This window comes from Phyllobates terribilis, unplaced genomic scaffold, assembly GCF_046119375.1.
Source record: "Phyllobates terribilis strain yellow unplaced genomic scaffold, ASM4611937v1 Scaffold_7__3_contigs__length_470593459, whole genome shotgun sequence".
Taxonomy (NCBI): domain Eukaryota; kingdom Metazoa; phylum Chordata; class Amphibia; order Anura; family Dendrobatidae; genus Phyllobates; species Phyllobates terribilis.
Window position 1 is genome coordinate 426,778,546 of NW_027362767.1, and position 22,614 is coordinate 426,801,159.

General features: G+C 46.1%; 1 protein-coding gene and 1 long non-coding RNA gene across 2 annotated transcripts in view; both read right to left on the reverse strand.

Moving 5' to 3' along the window:
• The window catches only part of LOC141155196 (major histocompatibility complex class I-related gene protein-like), a 100,501-nt gene extending 84,485 nt beyond the window's left edge, over positions 1 to 16,016 (reverse strand). The window contains exon 1 of the mRNA XM_073641930.1: positions 15,899 to 16,016. Within this exon, the coding sequence (XP_073498031.1) occupies positions 15,899 to 15,962 (64 nt within the window). The 5' untranslated portion in view covers positions 15,963 to 16,016. The remainder of the gene's footprint in view (positions 1 to 15,898) is intronic.
• On the reverse strand, positions 1,474 to 13,460 carry LOC141155189 (uncharacterized). The gene is made up of 2 exons (XR_012247520.1): positions 12,827 to 13,460; positions 1,474 to 1,810 (listed from the first exon to the last, which is right to left on the reverse strand). It is a non-coding gene; the product is annotated as an uncharacterized lncRNA (long non-coding RNA).
• Positions 16,017 to 22,614: the final 6,598 nt, after the last annotated feature.

The following is a 22,614-nucleotide window of genomic DNA, read 5'->3' on the forward strand; positions in this document are numbered from 1 at the left end:
TGAGGAAGTGGTGTGATCACCACGAAACGCGTAGAAATAAAGTCTATTTCATCATTACATCGACTTGGATTCCTCTGGTACATTATTCTGACAGGCGAGCAGCGCAGTCTGATGCCCCATTCTCTTCACCCAACAAAGGATTCTTGTACATTTAGCTCAGTGTAAATGTAAGGCCATATATAGCGAACAGGAGCTATGAGGTGTCTATATAACCCATGTGAGACAGCTCCCCTGGTCTCTTTGCACTACATACTATATCAGACGGACGATCTACGCACTGAGAAAACAGCTGTCAATGTAGGCCCGGCCACATGTGTTCTATCTGGACATGTGCTCAACAAATAGTAGAAAGGAGATGATTAGCGTGCACTCTGTCACGGATATAGGGCAGATGTAATGGGCATAGGCTGCCCCGTCAATAGTTCAAATATGATTCATCGCACACTCGGTTGGTGAAGATGCAAAATTAATTTATTAACACAAGAAATAAAGAAATAGAAATATCAAACCAATTGTGGATGGTGACAGTACTGTGAGGGTCGTGATGACATTCCACTCGTCCTCCAGTCACTCCAAATTCAAACTATGAGCATGGGTCAACCATTCAAAGAATGAGTCAGACAACAAGCTGGTTCAAGCTCAGAGCATGCTCAGAAGACTACTACAGTCAACGTCCTCAGCATTGTTCTGCCTTTATTTTTACATGCACAAATCTAAATACACTACATAATGGGGAGGGAAAAGGGGTTGTCCGGGGCGGGTTAAACCAAGAAAGTCCAGTGTCTGGCCACTCCTGATTGGTCCACATCTCCTTATCTCAGTCTCTGGGCAGATATTGCAGCCGTCAGCTTATAATCTTGTTTCGTTTCTCTGAAATGTCTTGGCAACACTGGAAATGTCTTAGTTTAAGTTTCGATTTGAGTAATTACGTAGCAAGGAAAGCTTATTGTTATATGACACAAAATGGTGGTTAGTACATTAGCAAAAAAGCGTATAAAAGTTACAAGAATATAAAAGTTACAAATATATATATTCTCTTTTACCCTGACATTCCCCCCTAAACACTAAGCTTTCCTTTGCTTTGGGGCCTTTGAGACTGTCCATGTGTGGGGAGAGGGGAGGTGGATTTCTTCACCCAATCATCTTAGAAGCTGCCCCCTTATGGGACGCCCCCAAACAATTGAGTCCTACCCTAAATGACACATGGAGTTCTCCCAACTGATCCTAAACTAGATCTTTCAATTGGACTCTATCATGGGGGGTCTGGTCAGGCTTGTTCAAAGGAGTGTATTTCTCCATATCTTCCTTACTGGTATCATCATGTAACAGAGATGTGGTTTCTTGATTCAGAAAGGTCCCGGAGGTTGGGACAGCATTGGTTATAGCTTTCCTGTATAAGGGGACTATGCAGCACAGGACCACCAGGCCCAATACTAGTAGACCTCCTATCACTAAACAAGCTTGTTGGAAGAATCCCTTGACCCCTCCCAACCATCCTGAGAAGAAGGAGGTATCTACCCCTGTGTGGTAGCTGTCCACCCTGGGACAGACAGTAAGCATATGGAAAGGATATAGAAGAAGGTAGTCATCTTTTATAGACTCGTTCTGTCTCTCTTGCAGTGGGAGGCGTGAATCCAGGTGCTCTTGCCCTCAAGCTTCAGAGCCGTCGGGGTGGTGAGAAGCACAGTGTACGGTCCCTCGAACCGCGGCTGGAGGCAGTCTTTCCGGACAAACTTTTTCACATACACTAGATCGCCTGGGATGAAATCATGTACTGCATCACCTGTAGATTCTGGGAGAGAAGCAGATACTGGAGAGCGGGTGTTAGTCAATTCTTTAGACAAAGCAATCACAAATTTTACCACTCTATCATTTGTTTCGGACAACTCTTGGGGCCTAATCTCTCCTATCTTGGGTGGGGCCCCAAACAGAATTTTATAGGGAGTCAGCCCATGTTTGGCCTGAGGAGTGTGTGTGATATGATACAATACTATGGGGAGTAGGTCGGGCCAGGGGAGGGGATGATCTTAGGTCATTTTCAAGAGCTGGGTCTTGAGTGTGGAATTCATTTTTTCCACTTTGCCTGAACTGGCAGGATTGTATGGAGTGTGGAGGCCCAAATCTGTTCCCAACATGTTCCAGAGTTCTTCGTAGATATTTGCTGTGAAAGCTGGTCCTTGATCCGATTCTATGACTTGGGGAACTCCAAATCTGCAGGCAATTTCGGTGATCAGTTTCTTGGCTGTGACTTTAGCAGTCATGTTGACAACCGGGTAGGCCTCGGGCCAGGCTGAGAACATATCCACGGCTACCAAAACGTACTCCTATTTTCTTGCTTTAGACATTTGGATATGGTCGACTTGTATTCTCTGCCAAGGGTAGTCTGGTTTAGCCAGGTGTTGGAGAGGGACCCGTGCCGTACACGTTGGGTTGCAGGTAGCGCAGACAGAGCAGGATTTTGAGTACGCAGTCACAGTGGAAGAGATTCCGGGTGCAAAGTACAGTTTCTTGATACATGCCAAGGCTTGATTCTTTCCTCTGTGTGTAGGCCCGTGAGCCCATGCTGCCACAGCTGAGTACATGCGTCTAGGCAAGCAAGGTTTCCCATCCACTTGGTAAAGAGTCGAGTTGACCTTTGAATCTTTGCGACCTGCCAGCACAGCTCCTGCCGCTTTCCATTGCTTGACTTCTTCAGTGGGGGTCTCCCTTTGTTCCTCACACAATTTTTCTTCAGGCATCCTGACCCCCCTGGATTCCATTCGTGTCTCCGCTGGACTTGTATGGTCTTCCGCCGGCTGTTCTTTGGCTCTTGCTCTAGTGAGCGTCACAGCTACGGTTTGCAGGGTCTCTCCCATCTCTTCTTCCTTTTTCTGCCACTTTGATGACACATTCTCCACTGCTGCAGTCTTGGCTGCTTGGTCAGCTAGGTGGTTGCCCCTGGCTTCTCTGGATTCTAGTCTTCCATGAACCTTGACCTTCATAACAGCAACCTGAATGGGTAGTTCCAGGGCCTTCATTAGGGCCTTAATCCATGAGACATGTTTCACTGGTGTACCTGTAGCTGTGATGAATCCTCTAGACTTCCACAAAAGTCCAAAATCGTTGCAAATTCCATGTCCATACCTGGAATCGGTATATATATATATACGCCTTTGTTCCTGCTGCCAGGTGGCAGGCCTCTGTGAGAGCCACAAGTTCAGCTTCTTGTGCAGACATGTATGGTGGTAGAGCTTCAGCCTTCAGAACTGTTAGGTGTAACATACCTGGCGGCGTCCTTGCATGGTGGTCCATCTCCCACTGTGCAAGAGAGCGCACTTGATCTCCTGTCCAGAATGTCTCTCTGGCTTCCCTCCATGCTGTCTGTTTGTGTCTGTCTCTGCTGCTTAAGGGCGGCGCCCGATCACTTCCTGCTTTTTGTACCTGCTGTGGGTCACACCCCTTGTGCGTCCTCAGCCTATCGCTGTCTGTCACTTGGTATATAGTTCAGCAGCTCCCTTCTATCCCTGCCTGAGCATATGTGTTTCTTTCAGTGTGTGCTTGCACTCTGAAGTTGCCAGGTCCCGTTCCTGTTTCCCTGTCCGCCTTTCCTGGAGGCTGTATTTCCAGGCCTGTCTGAACTGTGTCCTGTATTTCTCCTGCCTTGCGGTGTCAGCTCCCGTGTTTGAACTGTGTCCTGTATGTCTCCTGCTTTACGGTATTAGTTCCCGTTTCTGAACTAAGTCCTGTTTGTCTCCTGCATTACGGTATTAGTTCCCGTGTCTGAACTAAGTCCTGTATGTCTCCTGCTTTACAGTATTAGTTCCCGTGTCTGAACTAAGTCCTGTATTTCTCCTGCCTTGCGGTGTCAGCTCCCGTGTCTGAACTGTGTCCTGTATGTCTCCTGCTTTACGGTATTAGTTCCCGTGTCTGAACTAAGTCCTGTATTTCTCCTGCCTTGCGGTGTCAGCTCCCGTGTCTGAACTGTGTCCTGTATGTCTCCTGCTTTGCGGTATTAGTTCCCGTGTCTGAACTGAGTCCTTTCTGTGTTCTCTTGTCTGTCCTGTCTGAACACGCTCCTAGCCTGTTCCTCCCGCCTTCTAGGGACCGATTACCTAGACCCGCTCCTGTATCTTGTCTGTCCTGTCTGAACACGCTCCTTGCCTGTTCGTTCCGCCTCTCTGGGGGCAGTATTCCCAGACCCGCTCCTGTATCCCGCTGCAGTGTCGGTCTCCTCCGTACACTCAGTTCCAGTCTGAACTCTCTCCTATCCTTTACCTGTTTTGCCTCTATGCCCGTTCCCTTCCTTTTCCTGCAGAGTCTGAACTCGTACCTATCTCCTGCCTGTTGTCTCTGTACTCCCGTTTGTGAGTTTGTGGTCCACTCGCTACTTCACTGCAAGTACCCTGTGGGTGTCTGGCTCTGCCTTTCCCTTCCTGTCTGTTCAGTGTGAACAGAGCCCTGTCCTCCCTGCTCAGTCTTCTGCACTCTAGTTGTGCTTGCCTGTACCCCTCTGCCTGTATTGTTCCTGAATCCCGGTGTGTACTGGGTCCTATCCCGCCTGTGTTCCTACTTGCTAGTGCCTCCCCGTCTGCACTCTATCTGTGCTTACCTCTACCCCCCGGCCTGCATACCCGCCTGCCTGCATACCCGCCTGCCTGCATACCAGTCTGTTCCTGTATTTCCCTGTGTGGGTCAACAGCCGTGTCCGGGGTCTGTCCTGGAGTAGCACCTGGTCCCTCTGCTCGGTTCCTCCTTGGTGCACTGGCGTCGTATGCCGTCGTGCGACCCTGGTCGGATCGGGTGAATACTTAGTCATGCCCCTCCAGGCATACACTCTCCGGCACGGTCCAGTGGAATCACTACCAATCACCCGCACACGCCGCTTAGCCCGGGCGTGTGCATAACAGCATGCACAGGCCATGGTTCCCGTTGAGCCCCACGGCCTTCGCTCTCTGAGAAGTTTTCCAGCGAATACATGCATTAAAATAAATAAATATATATTTTTTTCCTTTAGCTGAGTTCCAGGCGAATTGCGCACTCGTCCAGATGGATCTATCAGCTCTCGTTCCTGCGGATCCGCCACGTTACTATGGGGATCCAAAACAGTGTCGTGCATTTGTGGAGCAATGCATGCTACACTTTAAGGCCTACCCTCTCTATTTTCCTTCCGATTGGGCTAAAGTGGCCTTTATTATGTCTTACCTGGCGGGGGATGCCTTGGAATGGATCAACCCCCTATATGAGACACAGGATCCGATCCTCCGGGACCTAATGGCCTTCCTGGTGGCCTTTCTAATGGTCTTCGATGATCCTAACCCGGAGGCTCCTGCTGAAGCTTCACTTCCCAATATCCCGGAGCAGCCCCAATGGGTAATGTGTGTGGGTAGCGTAATAGTTCTCCAGCCCAATGAGACTACTGCCCACCCAGAATCCTCACAGGGTGACTACGCTTTCCGGAATACTTCTTCCAACCTCAAGAGGCAGTCCAGACGTGCTAGACTTAGAGGCAAGCAGTCACGCCTGGGTCTGTCCTCCCTGAGACCTCCTGAACCCTTCGGGGTGCTACCTGGTAACGAAAGGACAGAGACTCTCCTATACTCTGTACCTGATACCTCGCTCGCTTCGTCCAGTGAGTCCAACCTAGTGTACTCCGAAGCAGAGGTTACTCCCGAGTCTCTACACCCCTCTGACCAGGCGGAGGACCTCCAGTTGTGTTTAGAACCCTTCGGGGTGCCACCTGGTGGTGAATGGACAGAGACTTTCCTATATCCTGGACCTGATACCTCGCTCGCTTCGTCCAGTGAGTCCAACCTAGTGTACTCCGAAGCAGAGGTTACTCCCGAGTCTCTACACCCCTCCGACCAGGCGGAGGACCTCCAGTTGTGTTTAGAACCCTTCGGGGTGCCACCTGGTGGTGAATGGACAGAGACTTTCCTATACTCGGTACCCGATACCTCGCCTGCTTCCTCCAGTGAGTCCGACCTAGTGTTCTCCGAAGCAGAAGTTACTTCCGAGTCTCTACACCCCTCCGACCAGGCGGAGGACCTCCAGTTGTGTTTAGAACCCTTCGGGGTGCCACCTGGTGGTGAATGGACAGAGACTTTCCTATTTCCTGTACCTGATACCTCGCCTGCTTCCTCCAGTGAGTCCGACCTAGTGTTCTCCGAAGCAGAAGTTACTCCCGAGTCTCTACACCCCTCCGACCAGGCGGAGGACCTCCAGTTGTGTTTAGAACCCTTCGGGGTGCCACCTGGTGGTGAATGGACAGAGACTTTCCTATTTCCTGTACCTGATACCTCGCCTGCTTCCTCCAGTGAGTCCGACCTAGTGTACTCTGAAGCAGATGTTTTCTCTGAGCCTCAGTACTCTTCTGACCCGGCGGAGGACCTCCAGTTGTTTCCTGAATCCTCCGGGGTACCACCAGATAACAAAGAGACAGTGACTTTTCCTCATTATGTACCTGATAACCCGTCTATTTCTTCCTGTGAGCTTGACAAGATGTACCTCGAAGCAGAGATTACCCTCAAGTCTCTGTCCCCCTCCAACCCAGTGAACGACTGGTCCTCGAATTCCCTGCGGAAGATTCTGGCAGGCCTGAAGAAGAGGGGGCGTAAGGGGGGAGGTACTGTAACATACCTGGCGGCGTCCTTGCATGGTGGTCCATCTCCCACTGTGCAAGAGAGCGCACTTGATCTCCTGTCCAGAATGTCTCTCTGGCTTCCCTCCATGCTGTCTGTTTGTGTCTGTCTCTGCTGCTTAAGGGCGGCGCCCGATCACTTCCTGCTTTTTGTACCTGCTGTGGGTCACACCCCTTGTGCGTCCTCAGCCTATCGCTGTCTGTCACTTGGTATATAGTTCAGCAGCTCCCTTCTATCCCTGCCTGAGCATATGTGTTTCTTTCAGTGTGTGCTTGCACTCTGAAGTTGCCAGGTCCCGTTCCTGTTTCCCTGTCCGCCTTTCCTGGAGGCTGTATTTCCAGGCCTGTCTGAACTGTGTCCTGTATTTCTCCTGCCTTGCGGTGTCAGCTCCCGTGTTTGAACTGTGTCCTGTATGTCTCCTGCTTTACGGTATTAGTTCCCGTTTCTGAACTAAGTCCTGTTTGTCTCCTGCATTACGGTATTAGTTCCCGTGTCTGAACTAAGTCCTGTATGTCTCCTGCTTTACGGTATTAGTTCCCGTGTCTGAACTAAGTCCTGTATTTCTCCTGCCTTGCGGTGTCAGCTCCCGTGTCTGAACTGTGTCCTGTATGTCTCCTGCTTTACGGTATTAGTTCCCGTGTCTGAACTAAGTCCTGTATTTCTCCTGCCTTGCGGTGTCAGCTCCCGTGTCTGAACTGTGTCCTGTATGTCTCCTGCTTTGCGGTATTAGTTCCCGTGTCTGAACTGAGTCCTTTCTGTGTTCTCTTGTCTGTCCTGTCTGAACACGCTCCTAGCCTGTTCCTCCCGCCTTCTAGGGACCGATTACCTAGACCCGCTCCTGTATCTTGTCTGTCCTGTCTGAACACGCTCCTTGCCTGTTCGTTCCGCCTCTCTGGGGGCAGTATTCCCAGACCCGCTCCTGTATCCCGCTGCAGTGTCGGTCTCCTCCGTACACTCAGTTCCAGTCTGAACTCTCTCCTATCCTTTACCTGTTTTGCCTCTATGCCCGTTCCCTTCCTTTTCCTGCAGAGTCTGAACTCGTACCTATCTCCTGCCTGTTGTCTCTGTACTCCCGTTTGTGAGTTTGTGGTCCACTCGCTACTTCACTGCAAGTACCCTGTGGGTGTCTGGCTCTGCCTTTCCCTTCCTGTCTGTTCAGTGTGAACAGAGCCCTGTCCTCCCTGCTCAGTCTTCTGCACTCTAGTTGTGCTTGCCTGTACCCCTCTGCCTGTATTGTTCCTGAATCCCGGTGTGTACTGGGTCCTATCCCGCCTGTGTTCCTACTTGCTAGTGCCTCCCCGTCTGCACTCTATCTGTGCTTACCTCTACCCCCCGGCCTGCATACCCGCCTGCCTGCATACCCGCCTGCCTGCATACCAGTCTGTTCCTGTATTTCCCTGTGTGGGTCAACAGCCGTGTCCGGGGTCTGTCCTGGAGTAGCACCTGGTCCCTCTGCTCGGTTCCTCCTTGGTGCACTGGCGTCGTATGCCGTCGTGCGACCCTGGTCGGATCGGGTGAATACTTAGTCACGCCCCTCCAGGCATACACTCTCCGGCACGGTCCAGTGGAATCACTACCAATCACCCGCACACGCCGCTTAGCCCGGGCGTGTGCATAACATTAGGTCTGTTGTGACAGCATATCCCGTGTGGAACTTCCCTTGAGGGTCTGCGAAACGGGATCCATCAGTCCATAGGTGCAAGGCAGGGTCTGCGAGCGGATGTGCCACCATATTCTCTGGAGCAGAAGTCTCTTCCTGCAAAATTTTTATACAATCATGAGGTTCCACCAATGGACCTTCACCCTCTTCACCTTCCCCCCTAGAAGGTGGAAACAAAGTGGCAGGATTGATAGTCAGACATCTGGTAAATGTTATATTGGAGGGCAACAATAGGGAACACTGCAGCCGCAGGTGTCTTTGGTTGGTTAGATGTTTCGGAGATGTTTGTTGCAGAACGGCTGAGAGATCATGGCCAAGGACGATATCAGCTGACTTGTCAAGGAGAATGTGAGCAGCGTGGACCGCCTTAAGGCACGTGGGGGTATTTCGGGCGACAGGGTCCAGGCGGGCTGAGTAGTAGCCCAAAGGCCGATACTTATGATCATAGCGTTGTGCTAGAACTCCAGAGGCATGACCTTCCGATTCCGAGACAAAAAGGTGAAATGGCTGAGTATAGTCCGGTAAGCCCAAGGCCGGGGCAGAGACAACAGCCTGTTTAAGACGGTCAAAACATAGTCTGTGTTGATGAGAAACACGTGGATCTTCAGCATGAAGCCAAACTGAGCCTTCATCCTTGAAACAGTCGTACAGAGATTGCATGAGCTTTGAGGCATCAGGGATCCATTGCCTGCAGTAAGTGATGAGGCCAAGGAAAGTCTGCATAGCGGAGTAGGTGGTTGGGAAGGTGATATCCATGATGGCTTGCTTTCTTTCTTCAGTCAGATGTCTAGCACCTTGTGATATACAATGTTCGAGGAAAATGACCTTGGGCAGACACCATTGGACTTTGCCTTTCGAGACTTTACAGTTAGCTGAGTGAAAAAAACCAGAGAAGGGATTCTGACATCTCTGGCAAATTTTCTTCAGTGCCACATAGCAAAAGATCATCCACATACTGTAGAAGGGTGACCTGAGGGTTCTCTTGAACCCATGGCTTCAGAATAGACTTCATAGAATGAGTGAATTGGTTAGAAGAGTTCTGGGCTCCTTGTGGAGTCCTGGTCCATGTAAGCTGTGCTCCTTAAAAGGTGAAGGCAAAAAGAAACCACGAATCTTCGTGTAAGGGTATACTGAAGAAGGCGTTGGCCAGATCTAACACCGTAAACAAGGTGGCCGTTGGAGGCAGCTGAGACAAGAGGGTGTTTGGGTTAGGTACCACTGGAGTTTCTAAAATGGTAGCTGCATTGACGGCTCTGAGATCCTGAACCAACCGGTATCTTGGAGACTCTCCCGGAGCGGTTTTCTTTTTTACAGGAAAGAGGGGTGTATTGCATGGAGATACACATCTGACAAGGACTCCTGATTCCAGGAGGGAAGCGATTTGGGTACCCAAGCTTTGTTCTTGTGCAGCCTTGAGGGGGTATTGTGGCAACCGTGGATACCTGTGTCCAGGCTTTAGGTGTACTCGGACCGGGGGAACCTGCAGGAGGCCGACGTCCTCTGGCCCACTGGACCATAGAGAGTGAGGGAACTGTGAGGTTGTATGGTCATCATCATGAGAGGGAAGGCTTTAAGAACACAGCGGTCTTCAGTCCCTTGTTCGGAATGAGGGTCCCGCAAAAGAAGCTCCATACCATGGTTTCCGAAGGTAATTGTTGCCTTCATTCGCTCTAAGAGATCGGCTCCCAACAGATTGACAGGGCAAGTTTCAGAGACCAAGAATCTTGTGAGTACTCCGGTGAACGGTCCTGCAGACACAGGGACTGTGAGTGGAGAGGAAATATGTTGGCCTTCCACCCCAACACAGGTGAGGGTATCCGGTGATAGGGATACAGAAGGAGGGAGCTGTGCAGAGGAAATGACAGATGTGGCCGCCCCAGTGTCCACCAGGAACTCCAGTGGTTGATGGTCCACCTGTAAAGTGACAGTCTCTGAGGATGTGGTCAAGGCTACCACACTCCCAACACAACATTCGTCCTTCAGAATCACGAGATTGTCTCCTGTTTCTAGATGATCCCTTGTCATCTCTTCTGTCTTGTCTTCTATATGTGGGAGGAGTATCATCACCTGTGCCTTTAACCATTACCCACTTGATTCCATGTTGGTTGCCAGGGGGTGGGTAGCTTTCTTGAGCTTGATATAGCATGGCAGAAGCGGTTTTCTTCTTTGGCTTAGTATCCTTTTCCATTTTTAGCATTGATTTTTGGAAAGCTTTAACGATATCCACCGCGTCGTTGAAAGAAGAAGAACGAATCTCGGGCCGTACTCTCAGGACTTCATCTCTGAGAGCGTCTTGTAGGCCATCTATTAGGGCCTGAACCAACAGGGCGGCCTGCGTCTTGACGTGAGGACTGTATCCAAGATCCTCAAAATGCATGCTGAGTCTTGCAGCAGATCTTTCCACAGATTCATCAGGGTCTTGTTGAACATCTTATACAGACCCAGCTTGATCTGACAAGCGATTCTGAGCCCAGGCCTTTAACTGTTTCATGTATTCTAAGCCGGATTCATACGTACTAAGGGGTCCTGCTTTTGTGGAATCCATGGCCTTTTGAAAGCTCTCCGTTTTCGGCTAAGTGAGCCTGGCATTCTGCAGCCAGAGTAGAACCAGCAGCAAGGGCAATTTTACGAGCCAATCCTCCAGCATGGCTCATACAGGTGTTTGCAGGGTTGACTATGGCCCCCACCCGATGTGTAAGGATGTCACCATAGCCTATTGACAGAGTGACAGGGCGTCCTGATGGGTCTACTAGGTTCCGGGAGCGGCAGGGGTCCTAGACTTCTGAGGGGCTGGAGGGGGGGTGGTGCTCTTTCAGCAGTTGCTTGGAGCAAGGGCCGGAGTACGGGTAATGGATGTGGGGTGAAGGATGCCATAGGAGACGTATGGGGTAAAGGGGGGGGGGGTTGGAGTATCTTGAGCCCATCCCTCATCTGGCTCCGTATCGTCTTGAGTAACAGTATGTTGGCGGAAGGAGAGCAGTCTGGCCTGAAATTCTGGGGAGGTTGAGGAGGATATCCCCAGGGTTGTGGGTGACTCCCATAGGAAACAGGGGAAGCGTCTCAGCATCGTGGACTGGAGCAGAGGGTATCACATTAGTTTCAGATGGGTACTCTGGGACTACGGGCTTTTCCACCTGTGCTGGTGGCTGGTAATATGCACCGGACGGATCTAGTAGTGGATATAGGCTGGATTGGGGCTTTCCGGGCCTCCCACAACAAGTAAGAGGTGTAGCAAGATGGCCGTGGGAGGGAGGAGTTAAAATGGAAGTGGGATTATTCTTGGAGGCAGGAAAAGGTGTAGTAAGATGGCCGTTGGAGGGAGGTGGTGGGAGTGGGGGTGGGATTGTTCTTGGGGGTAGGCTGGGCATCGTGCCATGGGCGGCCCGCCCAGAGTGGGTTTTGCTCTCCACACACCCGACACGTCCACCCCTCCGGTGATTTGTTGTTGGCACCATTATAGGGCGGTGGCTGAAGGCTCGGTGTAGTGACAGGCATCAACGGGGTTACGGCCAATTTAGGGTCACATAACAAATCACATTCTGTAGCTTTCATGTATCCGAACAAAGGCTCGGCATTCTCTGTTCCCCCCTGCACCATCTACTCTAAGATGTGTTTGCAGAAATCCTCACCCAACTTTCCCAACTTCTGTGTAACACATTCATAAGCTTATCATATTATACAAATTCCTAACATTCTTCTTGCCTTCTTGCCTTCCCGTAACTCCACTAATTGGCTTAACTCCCACAGCAGCATTCCGCAACTTACGAGATCTTTCAAATTTGAATATACACAACATTTTCTTATAGAATGCAATGATCTGTCGCGACTCAGATCACTGGTGCAGCCGACAGGTCGCCACTCGTCAGTGTAGAGTACACCTCTCAATACACTGATAAGACAGAGAGTAACCTCTCAATCTGTCCCTTCCCTAACCTTGAATGGCGACTTTACAGTACGACTCACCACGGCACCCTGACAGCAGAACCCCTCCTTATGAGGTTTCTCTGTATAAGACGAAGAGCACCTCTCAATTCGTCTTCTTTCCTACTACGGCACCACCCGTCAGTGTAGAGTCACCTCTCAATACACTGACAAGACAGAGAGTAACCTCTCAATCTGTCTCCTTTCCTAACACGGCATCACCCGTCAGTGTAGAGTCACCTCTCAATACACTGTTTCCTAACCTTGACTTTACAGCAGTCTCTGTATTAGACGAAGAATACTCCTCAATTCGTCACAGATTCTGACAGTACAACACCTCCTTTACACTACAATTCAGGAATGCTTTGAAACTTCGACTATCAGTTACGGGAGGCAGCTATCTAAGAAAAGTACAGTGACCGGGGGAGGAGGAGGTGGTGTGCACACGAGCACGCGCAGGCATGCGACGTCACTCGGTTTAACACTTGCTGGTTCAGGACGTGGTGCGGGACGCCCAAGGTCTCACCACTCGACCGGTCACCCACCCAGATCCAACCTGACAATCCCACAGGAACCGCTGCGGCTGACACACAGGCAAGTGAGACATATAAAATACATCTCAACTTACCGTGTTCGATGGAGGTTGATCAGGCCTCAAATTCAGCCACCGCGGTCACCACCAGGGAAGTCAGCAATATGGGTCCGGGAGGGTGGCGTACCGCTAGCCACGCCCCACGTTGGGCGCCATTTGTGAGGGTCGTGATGACATTCCACTCGTCCTCCAGTCACTCCAAATTCAAACTATGAGCATGGGTCAACCATTCAAAGAATGAGTCAGACAACAAGCTGGTTCAAGCTCAGAGCATGCTCAGAAGACTACTACAGTCAACGTCCTCAGCATTGTTCTGCCTTTATTTTTACATGCACAAATCTAAATACACTACATAATGGGGAGGGAAAAGGGGTTGTCCGGGGCGGGTTAAACCATGAAAGTCCAGTGTCTGGCCACTCCTGATTGGTCCACATCTCCTTATCTCAGTCTCTGGGCAGATATTGCAGCCGTCAGCTTATAATCTTGTTTCGTTTCTCTGAAATGTCTTGGCAACACTGGAAATGTCTTAGTTTAAGTTTCGATTTGAGTAATTACGTAGCAAGGAAAGCTTATTGTTATATGACACAAAATGGTGGTTAGTACATTAGCAAAAAAGCGTATAAAAGTTACAAGAATATAAAAGTTACAAATATATATATTCTCTTTTACCCTGACAGTACAAGATGTTTCGGCCTATTAGTTGGCCTTAATTATTTTGGTCGCTATTGTAAATTGGTTTGTAGGCAAATCAGACTTGAGTAGAAAGCAAAGGGGAAGATCCACAAGGGAGGGGGACTTATAATGGTCCCATATACAATCTAGGGCTATTCAGGCCTTATATGAAGATAAAATGCACCTGGGTCCAGTAAGTCATGGAGATCCAGCTTCTTGAGGGTGAGGGGGTAGGCCCAAGCAGCAAGGCGCGGGAGCGCCGCTCTACCAGGAGGCAGGTCAGTGAACGATCAGTGAGCTGTCATAAGAGCATACAGATGAATATGTAAGCAGAGCACCAGATACAGCGCCCCCCACAGGCCGCCCCAAAGCGCGAGCATATCATTATCTCCAAACTGAAAGTGAAGATTACATAAGAACCACAGCACGGATTTCACCAACCAAGGTATCATTTTAACCAGTGTAATGTCGCCCACCTGACAGTGTATGTAGATTACTGAGCACAATCCTGCTGGCAGGTGAACTTTAAGCTAATTTGCATTGGATCATGTTGGCACAGTCGCTTGGTGTCTTCGTCGTCTTTGCTATACCTTGAGACTAGTAATGTCACACTATTGCCACACTCTTTATAAAGCAATCCAATGGCTGTAAGCTGTATCTCCATCCTCCATGTAAGTCCCTCTTATACCCACATTATCACATAGACGGGCATTGTCTAAAATGTCACTTACTAGTAATATACTCTATAGACTAAGTAAAGCAGAGGGCATATCTCCATCTGTCTAATGAATACTGTTATTACCAGGAAATCAGATGTGTGGATTTAATTTGGGGGTCTGAAAGAAGGCAGCATGGAAATACAAATCCCTTTTTTCAAGAGACAATATTGAGAAAACCAGTTGAAGAATGAACATCTAAAGGTTACAAATCTGAAAGTTTGGTCATGAAGCTTATATCTTACCACCTTGAAAATTTGTTCTTGTCATAATTGCACCCAATCTCTTTATTTTATAGGATCCATGCTCCCTGTGCAAACACCATATCAATAAAGATAAAGTGGGGTCAAGTGATATGACGACATCCCCTGATCTATCCAATGCTGCACAGCAGCAGATAAAGGAGACTTTGTCGTCTGCACCTGCGCATGCACTGAAAAACGTTAGCACCTGCGCATTAAAACACAGAGTCAAGAGAAAAGCTAAAGAAGCACTAATGTGGGCTGAATTCTCTTCAGCGGCATCTCTTGTTTCGGATGGAACATACTCGTTACTCATTTCGGCCCCCCACCGCTATCTTCTCCTTTGTGTTCCTCTTTGCTTCTCCTATTTCTTATATGGTTTAGGTGCCGGTGGTCGCTAAAATCACTTAATCCACATCGTGAATTATTGTTACCCATGTTTAATTACTGTATGTTTTTGAGGATCTAGTTCATTCCTTGTCAATCATATGTCTATGATTATGTGAGTTGCTCTTGTAATTGTAGCTGTTGCACAGGTGTGCAGGCATCGTATTCCTTCACTGCAGTATATCATCATGCAGGATTTATTCCTATTGACCTACAGCAATGTCCGAATACGGTATCTGTGTGCACCTATGTGGAATGACTTTTGCATATATATCTCTTCAGTGGATTGTGTGTTTGAGCTACGTTCAAATAATAGTAGTGTCGGGTCTCTTGATTTATATGTAATTGCAGCTGTTGTATCGAATCCCTTCTATAACATAAACCAGTGAATTAAAAACAGAAAATCACAATTCTTTATAGCATTGTACACATTTACCTGAGGGTGATCAACCCCTTTGAAATAGAGTGAAATATATCTTGATGTGCTATTTTCATATAAATCATCTTCCTATAAAGCAAAACTAAAATCTGGAAGAGCAGTATATAGGAATTTGAGAATGAAAACCAAGATCATAGCCTTAGGAGAGTTGGAAGGAATTAAATATAACCAAGTGGTTAGAAAGGCTTAAATCTAAGAGGTTTTTGGATGCATTAAGGAGTTCCAGCCATAGTTCTCAGCAAGGGCAATTTCTTACAAATGCTTCGGAACTTAGGCTAGCTAAAGTAATAACTAATTATAATATGTTGCAAAGTTGTAATTTGGAATTACTAGCCTTACAGTGTAAAACCATAAAAAAATCTAATAGAGAATCTGAATGCATTGCATAGCCGGTATCACGTCATCAACATATAGCCCAATTTTATGTTACTGGTAGCCAACAATTATGCCACTAATTTTTAAAGTTGATTGGCCAACTCCTCCAGGTCCTTCATCATCATGACAAGTATGAGAAGGGACAAAAGTCTGCCTTGTATTTTCCCAAATGTAATAAAGAGTTGAGAAATGTTCTTGGATATAAACAGAAGGTAAAATATGTATAACGTTATTCAAGCTTTAAGCTATGAATATTCCAATACACAGAACACATTACCTGAAGAGGCAAACTGAGCTGAAACCAAGAGGAGCAGACCTTCCAGTAACAAACATCTCTTCATTGTAGCAAACGTTCCTGTTGTCTTTTTCTTTAGTGATATGTCGGACTGGCAGAGGTTGGCACGGTTTAAATGCTTGCCACTCTTTCGGGTGTGTTCCCCGCTGGCACCGAAAAGTCCCTTGTTAGAATAATATCCGTCATCCATCAACATTGGATAAACCGGTCCTGTCTGAAGTAATGCATAATAACAATACAGAAGCAAAAAAGAAAAAAACAACTTACCCACACTCCTAGGCACCCTGAAGAACGGCACTCAAGGGACCACTTGCAACATAAGGAAAAAATGCGGAATGTTCCAGCTTCTATCATGTGCAAAAGTTTATTAGTAGAATAAAGATTCCATGGAAAAGGAGTTAGGAAATATCTGAGTGCAGCGTTCTCCCAATAGGTGGATATGAACTATACGCTATGTAGCCAAGTATATATGGACATCCTAACTAATAATTATAACGTTGGGTACAATATAAACCACACGTTGGACACTAGTATCGGGTCCTCCTCCCGCTACTACCATCTATTGGGGAGACCTATACAGTGACGCATGTATTTTGAGTTAGTTACCATTTTCTATTTCTTTCTAGGGTAACTAGGGTAACTAGTGCTCTGCTCTACCTCCCACAAGATTTTTTATCCATAATCAACATCATAGGATTATACACAGAACTGCGATACCAGGTATCCTGCGTGTTTTTAAAAAAATCATTTTAAAAAATCATAAAGAGTACGATTTTAAAACCATAAAAAAGCACGATTGTAAGACTTTTTAACTAATATTTCTTTATAAATCTATTGCACAAATAGGCACCTATATATTCTAGCCACTTGGATATCACCCCCGGTGAGAATATGCAACATAAGAATATTCTTATACAAGGAAGGTAACTATCTCTCTTCATCAACCTCTACAATAAGAACCAAAACATGCCCTACTGATACACCTCCCCTCTCTCTCCCTTCTAGGTATCATTGTTAAACCTATGGTCCCTCTGATACCCTGACTGGCTACTATCAATTGGACTTTTATCTACCCACCTTTGAGGGCACATTCATATTATTATATTTTATTTTTTTTTTGGAATTGCTATTTAGACCTTTTAACCTATTTATAATAAATTCATTTTATTAATAATTTAATCTCTCTCCCTCCTTCTTCTCCGACAGCTCAGCGCGAATTTTATATTTATTTAATAATTATTTCAGTCTCACCCACTTTAAACAAATTAATAAAATCCAGCACATGGCCATGAAGTTAGAAAAAATAACTCGCCTTCTCAGCATCTATGTGCAGAAAGCTGCAACATAAGGAAATAGCTGGGCTCTACCTCTGTGTCCCACAAAAACAGCTGTTTCATTTAAAGAGGTTGTCCACTACTTTTACATTGATGGTCTATCCTTAGGATAGATCATCAATGTCTGATCGACTGGGGTCCGACACTCGGCACCTACGTCGATCAGCTGTTATTGGTGTGGGCGGCCACCGGCAGGAAGTACTCTCTTGCTGAGATGCTCAGTCTTCTGACAGTGGGAGTGGCTGGGTACTGCACATCTGCCTCCAATTCAAATCAATAGGAGGTGGCTGTGCAGTATCCTGCAGCAGCCACTGCTAGTAAACAGAGCACCTCGGCAAGTGAGTACTTCTGGCCAGCAGCCGCCGCCGACACAGATAACAGCTGATCGGCGGGGGTGCCGGGTGTCGGACCCCGGCCGATCAAACATTGATGATCTATCCTAAGGATAGGCCATCAGTGTAAAAGTAGTGGACAACTTCTTTAACCCCTTTACCCCCGAAGGTGGTTTGCTTGACCATTGCCAATTTTTACAATTCTGACCAATGTCACATTATGAGGTAATAACTCCGGATCCCACTGATTCTGAGTGTTTTTTGTTACATATTATACTTCAGGATAGTGGTAAAATGTCTTCAATATCACTTGCGTTACTTTGTGACAAAATCGGAAATTTGGCGAAAATTTTGAAAATTTTGCAATTTTCAAACTTTGAATTTTCATGCCCTTAAATCGGAGAGATATGTCAGACAAAATAGTTAATAAATAACATTTCCACTTTACATCAGCACAATTTTGGAACCAAAAATTTTTGTTAGGAAGTTATAAGGGTTAAAAGTTGACCAGCGACTTCTCATTTTTCCAACAAAATTTACAAAACCATTTTTTAGGGACCACATCACATTTGAAGTGACTTTGAGGGGCCTTTATGACAGAAAACATCCAAGAGTGACATCATATTAAAAACTGCACCCCTCAAGGTGCTCAAAACCACATTCAATAAGTATATTAACCCTTCAGGTGCTTCACAGGAATTTTTGGAATGTGGAAGAAAACAATGAACATCTAACTTTTTTTCACAAAAATGTTACTTTAGACCCAATTTTTTTTATTTTCGCAAGGGTAACAGGAAAAAATGGACACAAAATTTGTTGTGCAATTTCTCCTGACCACGCAGATACCCCATATGTGGGGGAAAACCACTATTTGGGCGCACGATAGGGTTCGGAAGGGAAGGAGCGCCATTTCACTTTTTGAATGTAAAATTTGCTTGAATAATTAGCGGATGCCATGTTAGGTTTGAAGAGCCCCTGATGTGCCTAAACAGTGGAAACAACACACAAGTGACACCATTTTGGAAACTAGACCCTTCAGGGAACTTATCTAGATGTGTGGTGAGCACCTTGATCCCCCAGGTGCTTCACAGAAGTTTATAACATTAAGCTTTAAAAATACAATTTTCAAATTTTCCCACAAAAATGTTTTTCAGTTCCCAATTTTGCATTTTCATAAGGGTAACAGGAGAAATTGCATGATACCATTTGTTGTGTAATTTCTCCTGAGTAAGCCCATACCCCATATGTGGGGGAAACCACTGTTTGGGCGCATGGCAGGGTTCGGAAGGGAAGGAGCGCCATTTGACTTTTTGAATGTAAAATTTGCTTGAATAATTAGCGGACGCCATGTCGCGTTTGGGGGGCCCATGATGTGCCTAAACAGTGGAAATCCCCCAAAAGTGACACCATTTTGGAAACTAGACCACTCAAGGAACTAATCCAGATGTGTGGTGGTGAGCAACCTGAACCCCCAGGTGCTTCACAGAAGTTTATAACTTAGAGCCGTGAAAATAAAAAAATCTAAATGATCTTTTAGCCCATTTATTATTTTCACAAGGGTTCCCAATTGCTCCTGAGTACACCAATACCCCATAAGTGGGGAAAAAACACTGTTTGGGTGCATGGCAGGGTTCAGAAGGGAAGGAGCACTGTGTGACTTTTTTAAATGCAAAATTGTCTGGAATTGAGAGCGTATGCCATGCCGCATTTGAAAAGCCCCTGATGCGCCTAAACAGTGGCAACCCCCTACAAGTGACCCAATTTTGGAAACTAGACCCCTCAAGGATTTTGTTAAACACCGAACTTATAACTAGTTCATTTGTATAGAGAAACACTAACGAACATACTGATACCAACAAAAATACAGTGCCATAAAATCTCTAAAAGTATAACTTTAAATATGTAGTTAAATCAAAACATATACATGAAAAGAGAGCAGAACATCATCACATCACTACAACACTCTACAGAGGATTAGTAATACAAAAATATATCAATACATTATATCCCTAATTAATCCAATAAGTCTATCCCTGGACTACCAAAGAGGAGACAAGGCCTAGGAACAAGTAAAAAAGTATGTACTTTCATCAGGTGATGTTGTAGGCAGGAAATGTGTAGTGTGGTCAGTCAAGCCCCTACACACGTTTCACCCACGCTTCGTCAGGGGGCGTCAACCCTACCCTAACCCATCGGGTACTCGGGTATGCACCATATATTGCGGGTGCTTGAGTGACATGATCGAGTCCTCGCCCTGCATGTTTCACGGTTGTTAGACACCCAAAAAAAAAACATGCAGGGATTGCCCATGCATGGCAGGCAATTCTCACGTGTTTTTTTGGCTGTATAACAGCCACAAAACGTATGGGGCTTAGACTCGAGCTTGTCACTCAAGCACCCGCGATACTCGGTGCATACCTGAGCACCCGATGCAAATTCAAGTAGCGAGCACTTGCGCTCAAAACTGGTCGCCATATCGTCACCATTTTTTTTTTTTCTTTACCTTGAAAAAATTCTAACAACAACACAACCCTAACCCCAACCCTAATCCTAACCCTAACACATCCCTAACCCTAACACAACCCCAACCTTAACACAACCCCAACCCTAACACAACTATAACCCTAACACAACCGTAATCCTAACCGTAACTCTAATCCTAGAGTTTATTTTTTACGCCGTTCCTCATGCTGTATAAGTGATTCGATGACTTTATTCTTTGGGTCGGTGCGATTACAGCGATACCAGATTCATATCGGGTTTTTATGTTTGGCAACTGTCACACACTAAAAGACGCTTTTTTTTTTTTTTTGCAAAGACTAGTTTTTACAATTATTTTTACATATTTCAGCAGACAGTCATGTAAGGACTTGTTTTTTTGCGGGACAAGTTGATGTTTCTATTGGTACCATATTCAGGCATGAGACATTTTTTAATCGCTTACTATTCCGATTTTTGGGAGGCAGAATAAACAAAAACCAACAATTCAAGAATTATTATTTTTTTATGCCATTGCGCGTGTGGTAAATTGATAAGGCATCTTTATTGATCGGGCCAGTACGTTTACAGCAATACTACATTTATATTGTTTTTTTTATGTTTTGGCGCTTTTACACAATAAAAACTATTTTATAAAAAAATAATTTTTTTTCCATCACTTTATTCTGAGAGCTGTAACTTTTTTATTTTTCGGCTGATGGAGCTGTACGGTGGCTTGTTTTTTGCGGGACAAGACGTCGTTTTCAGTGGTACCATTTTTATTTACATTCGTCTTTTTAATAGTGTTTTATTCCATTTTTTGTTCAGCTGTATGATAAAGCATCATTTTTTCCTTCGTTTTTTATTTTTCTTTTTTACGGTGTTCAATAAAGGGATTAACTAGTGGGACAATTTTATAGGACAGGTTGGTCCGGACGCGGTGATACCAAATGTGTATTTTTGTTATTTTGTTTTTTTTCATAATATTTATTTATGGGTACAGTATATATATATATATTTTTGGATTATTTCTTCCTTTTTTTATATATATATTTTTACAATTTTTAAAAAAATAAAATAAAAATTTTCACTTTGACACTTTCTTTCACTTTTACACTTTGTCCCACTATATTTTTGCAAGCTGATCGCTTGCATAGCATAGGGATGCAGCAGAATCCCTGTGCTATGCAGGTGGTGAAGCTCTGCACTGGCACAAGTTAGATAGATCATGCACTGCGCATGATCTATCTAACTTCCTGATGCCTGGTGACCTGGATGTTGTCATGACGACATTGGGTCACTATGGCAATGATCGGGACCCCGCGCTGTCAGCGCGGGTTCTCCGATCCAAGGTAAGAGGGGCTCTCTTACCTCTGCCTGCCCCAGAAATTTTGTGATCAACTTTGATCACAGCATTTCAGGGGTTAATGTGCCGGGAGCGGTGTAGGACCGCTCCCTGCACATAGTACCGGGTGTCAGCTGTCAAAATCAGCTGACACCCAGCAGTGGTGTGCGGGCGTGATCAGTGAGGCGTAATAATACGTACCTGGTCATTAAGACCCAGGTCACAGAGAAATATTATTATGCCTCATGTTAAAAAGGGGTTAACATTTGACACTTTATTCAGGGGGCCTCACATCATCTACAGATCAGACCCAAATATTCTTAAACTTTTCATAAGAATTACTGACATCACATATACAAGTTAACACACAATTAAAAACAAAGGCTTATAATAAAAATACTCGAAAGGCATTGTGGTAATTCAACCCAAAATGTCAATGAGCCTTTACTCTGGAAATCAAAGAGGGCTACAATTCTTGTGCTCCCTATACTTAATAAGCATAGCTATTATGTACATTATATACTACAGTTCCTAATTTAAAGGTTAGCAGTCGTGTTGGGAACATAATTTTGTGGCACTTATATATAAGTATGGCTTCTCCTCCTGTACTTGTTAGTGCAGCCTTTCTTACGGGAAAGTGGGGGCGTCACTAATAGGTTGCGTCACTGGCGCCTTATGCACGTCTGATATGTGTGCATTTATAATACTAGGTAGTCAGATGTCAGTGAGGTCAGACACTGATGTTGGAAGAGACCTCACAAATGTTCTTCTACACCAAACTCCCCCAGCCATGCCTTCCTCTGGATCAACATGTTAGGCTATGGGTTGAACTAGATGGACTTAGTTTTAAGGTTGAAGGAAAACTATGTTTATGAACCTTGATTTGTGCACACTCATGGGGAACACAAAAAACTTCCCCAAACTGTTCCCACAAAGCTGGAAACTAAATTTAGCTAAAAGCATTGAGATTTCTCTTCACTGGAACTAAGGGTCTGACCCCTAAAACAAGCCTATAGCATTATCCTCCTCCACCATCTGTACAGCAGGCACAATGTAGTCAGGGGTAACGTCCTCCTGGAATCACCAAACCCAGACTCGTCCATCAGACGCAGATAGAGAAGTGCGATCGGTCACTACACAGAACACGTCTCCTCCTGAGTCCAGTGGTGGCAGCTTTACACCACTCCATCTGATGCTTGGCAATGAGCT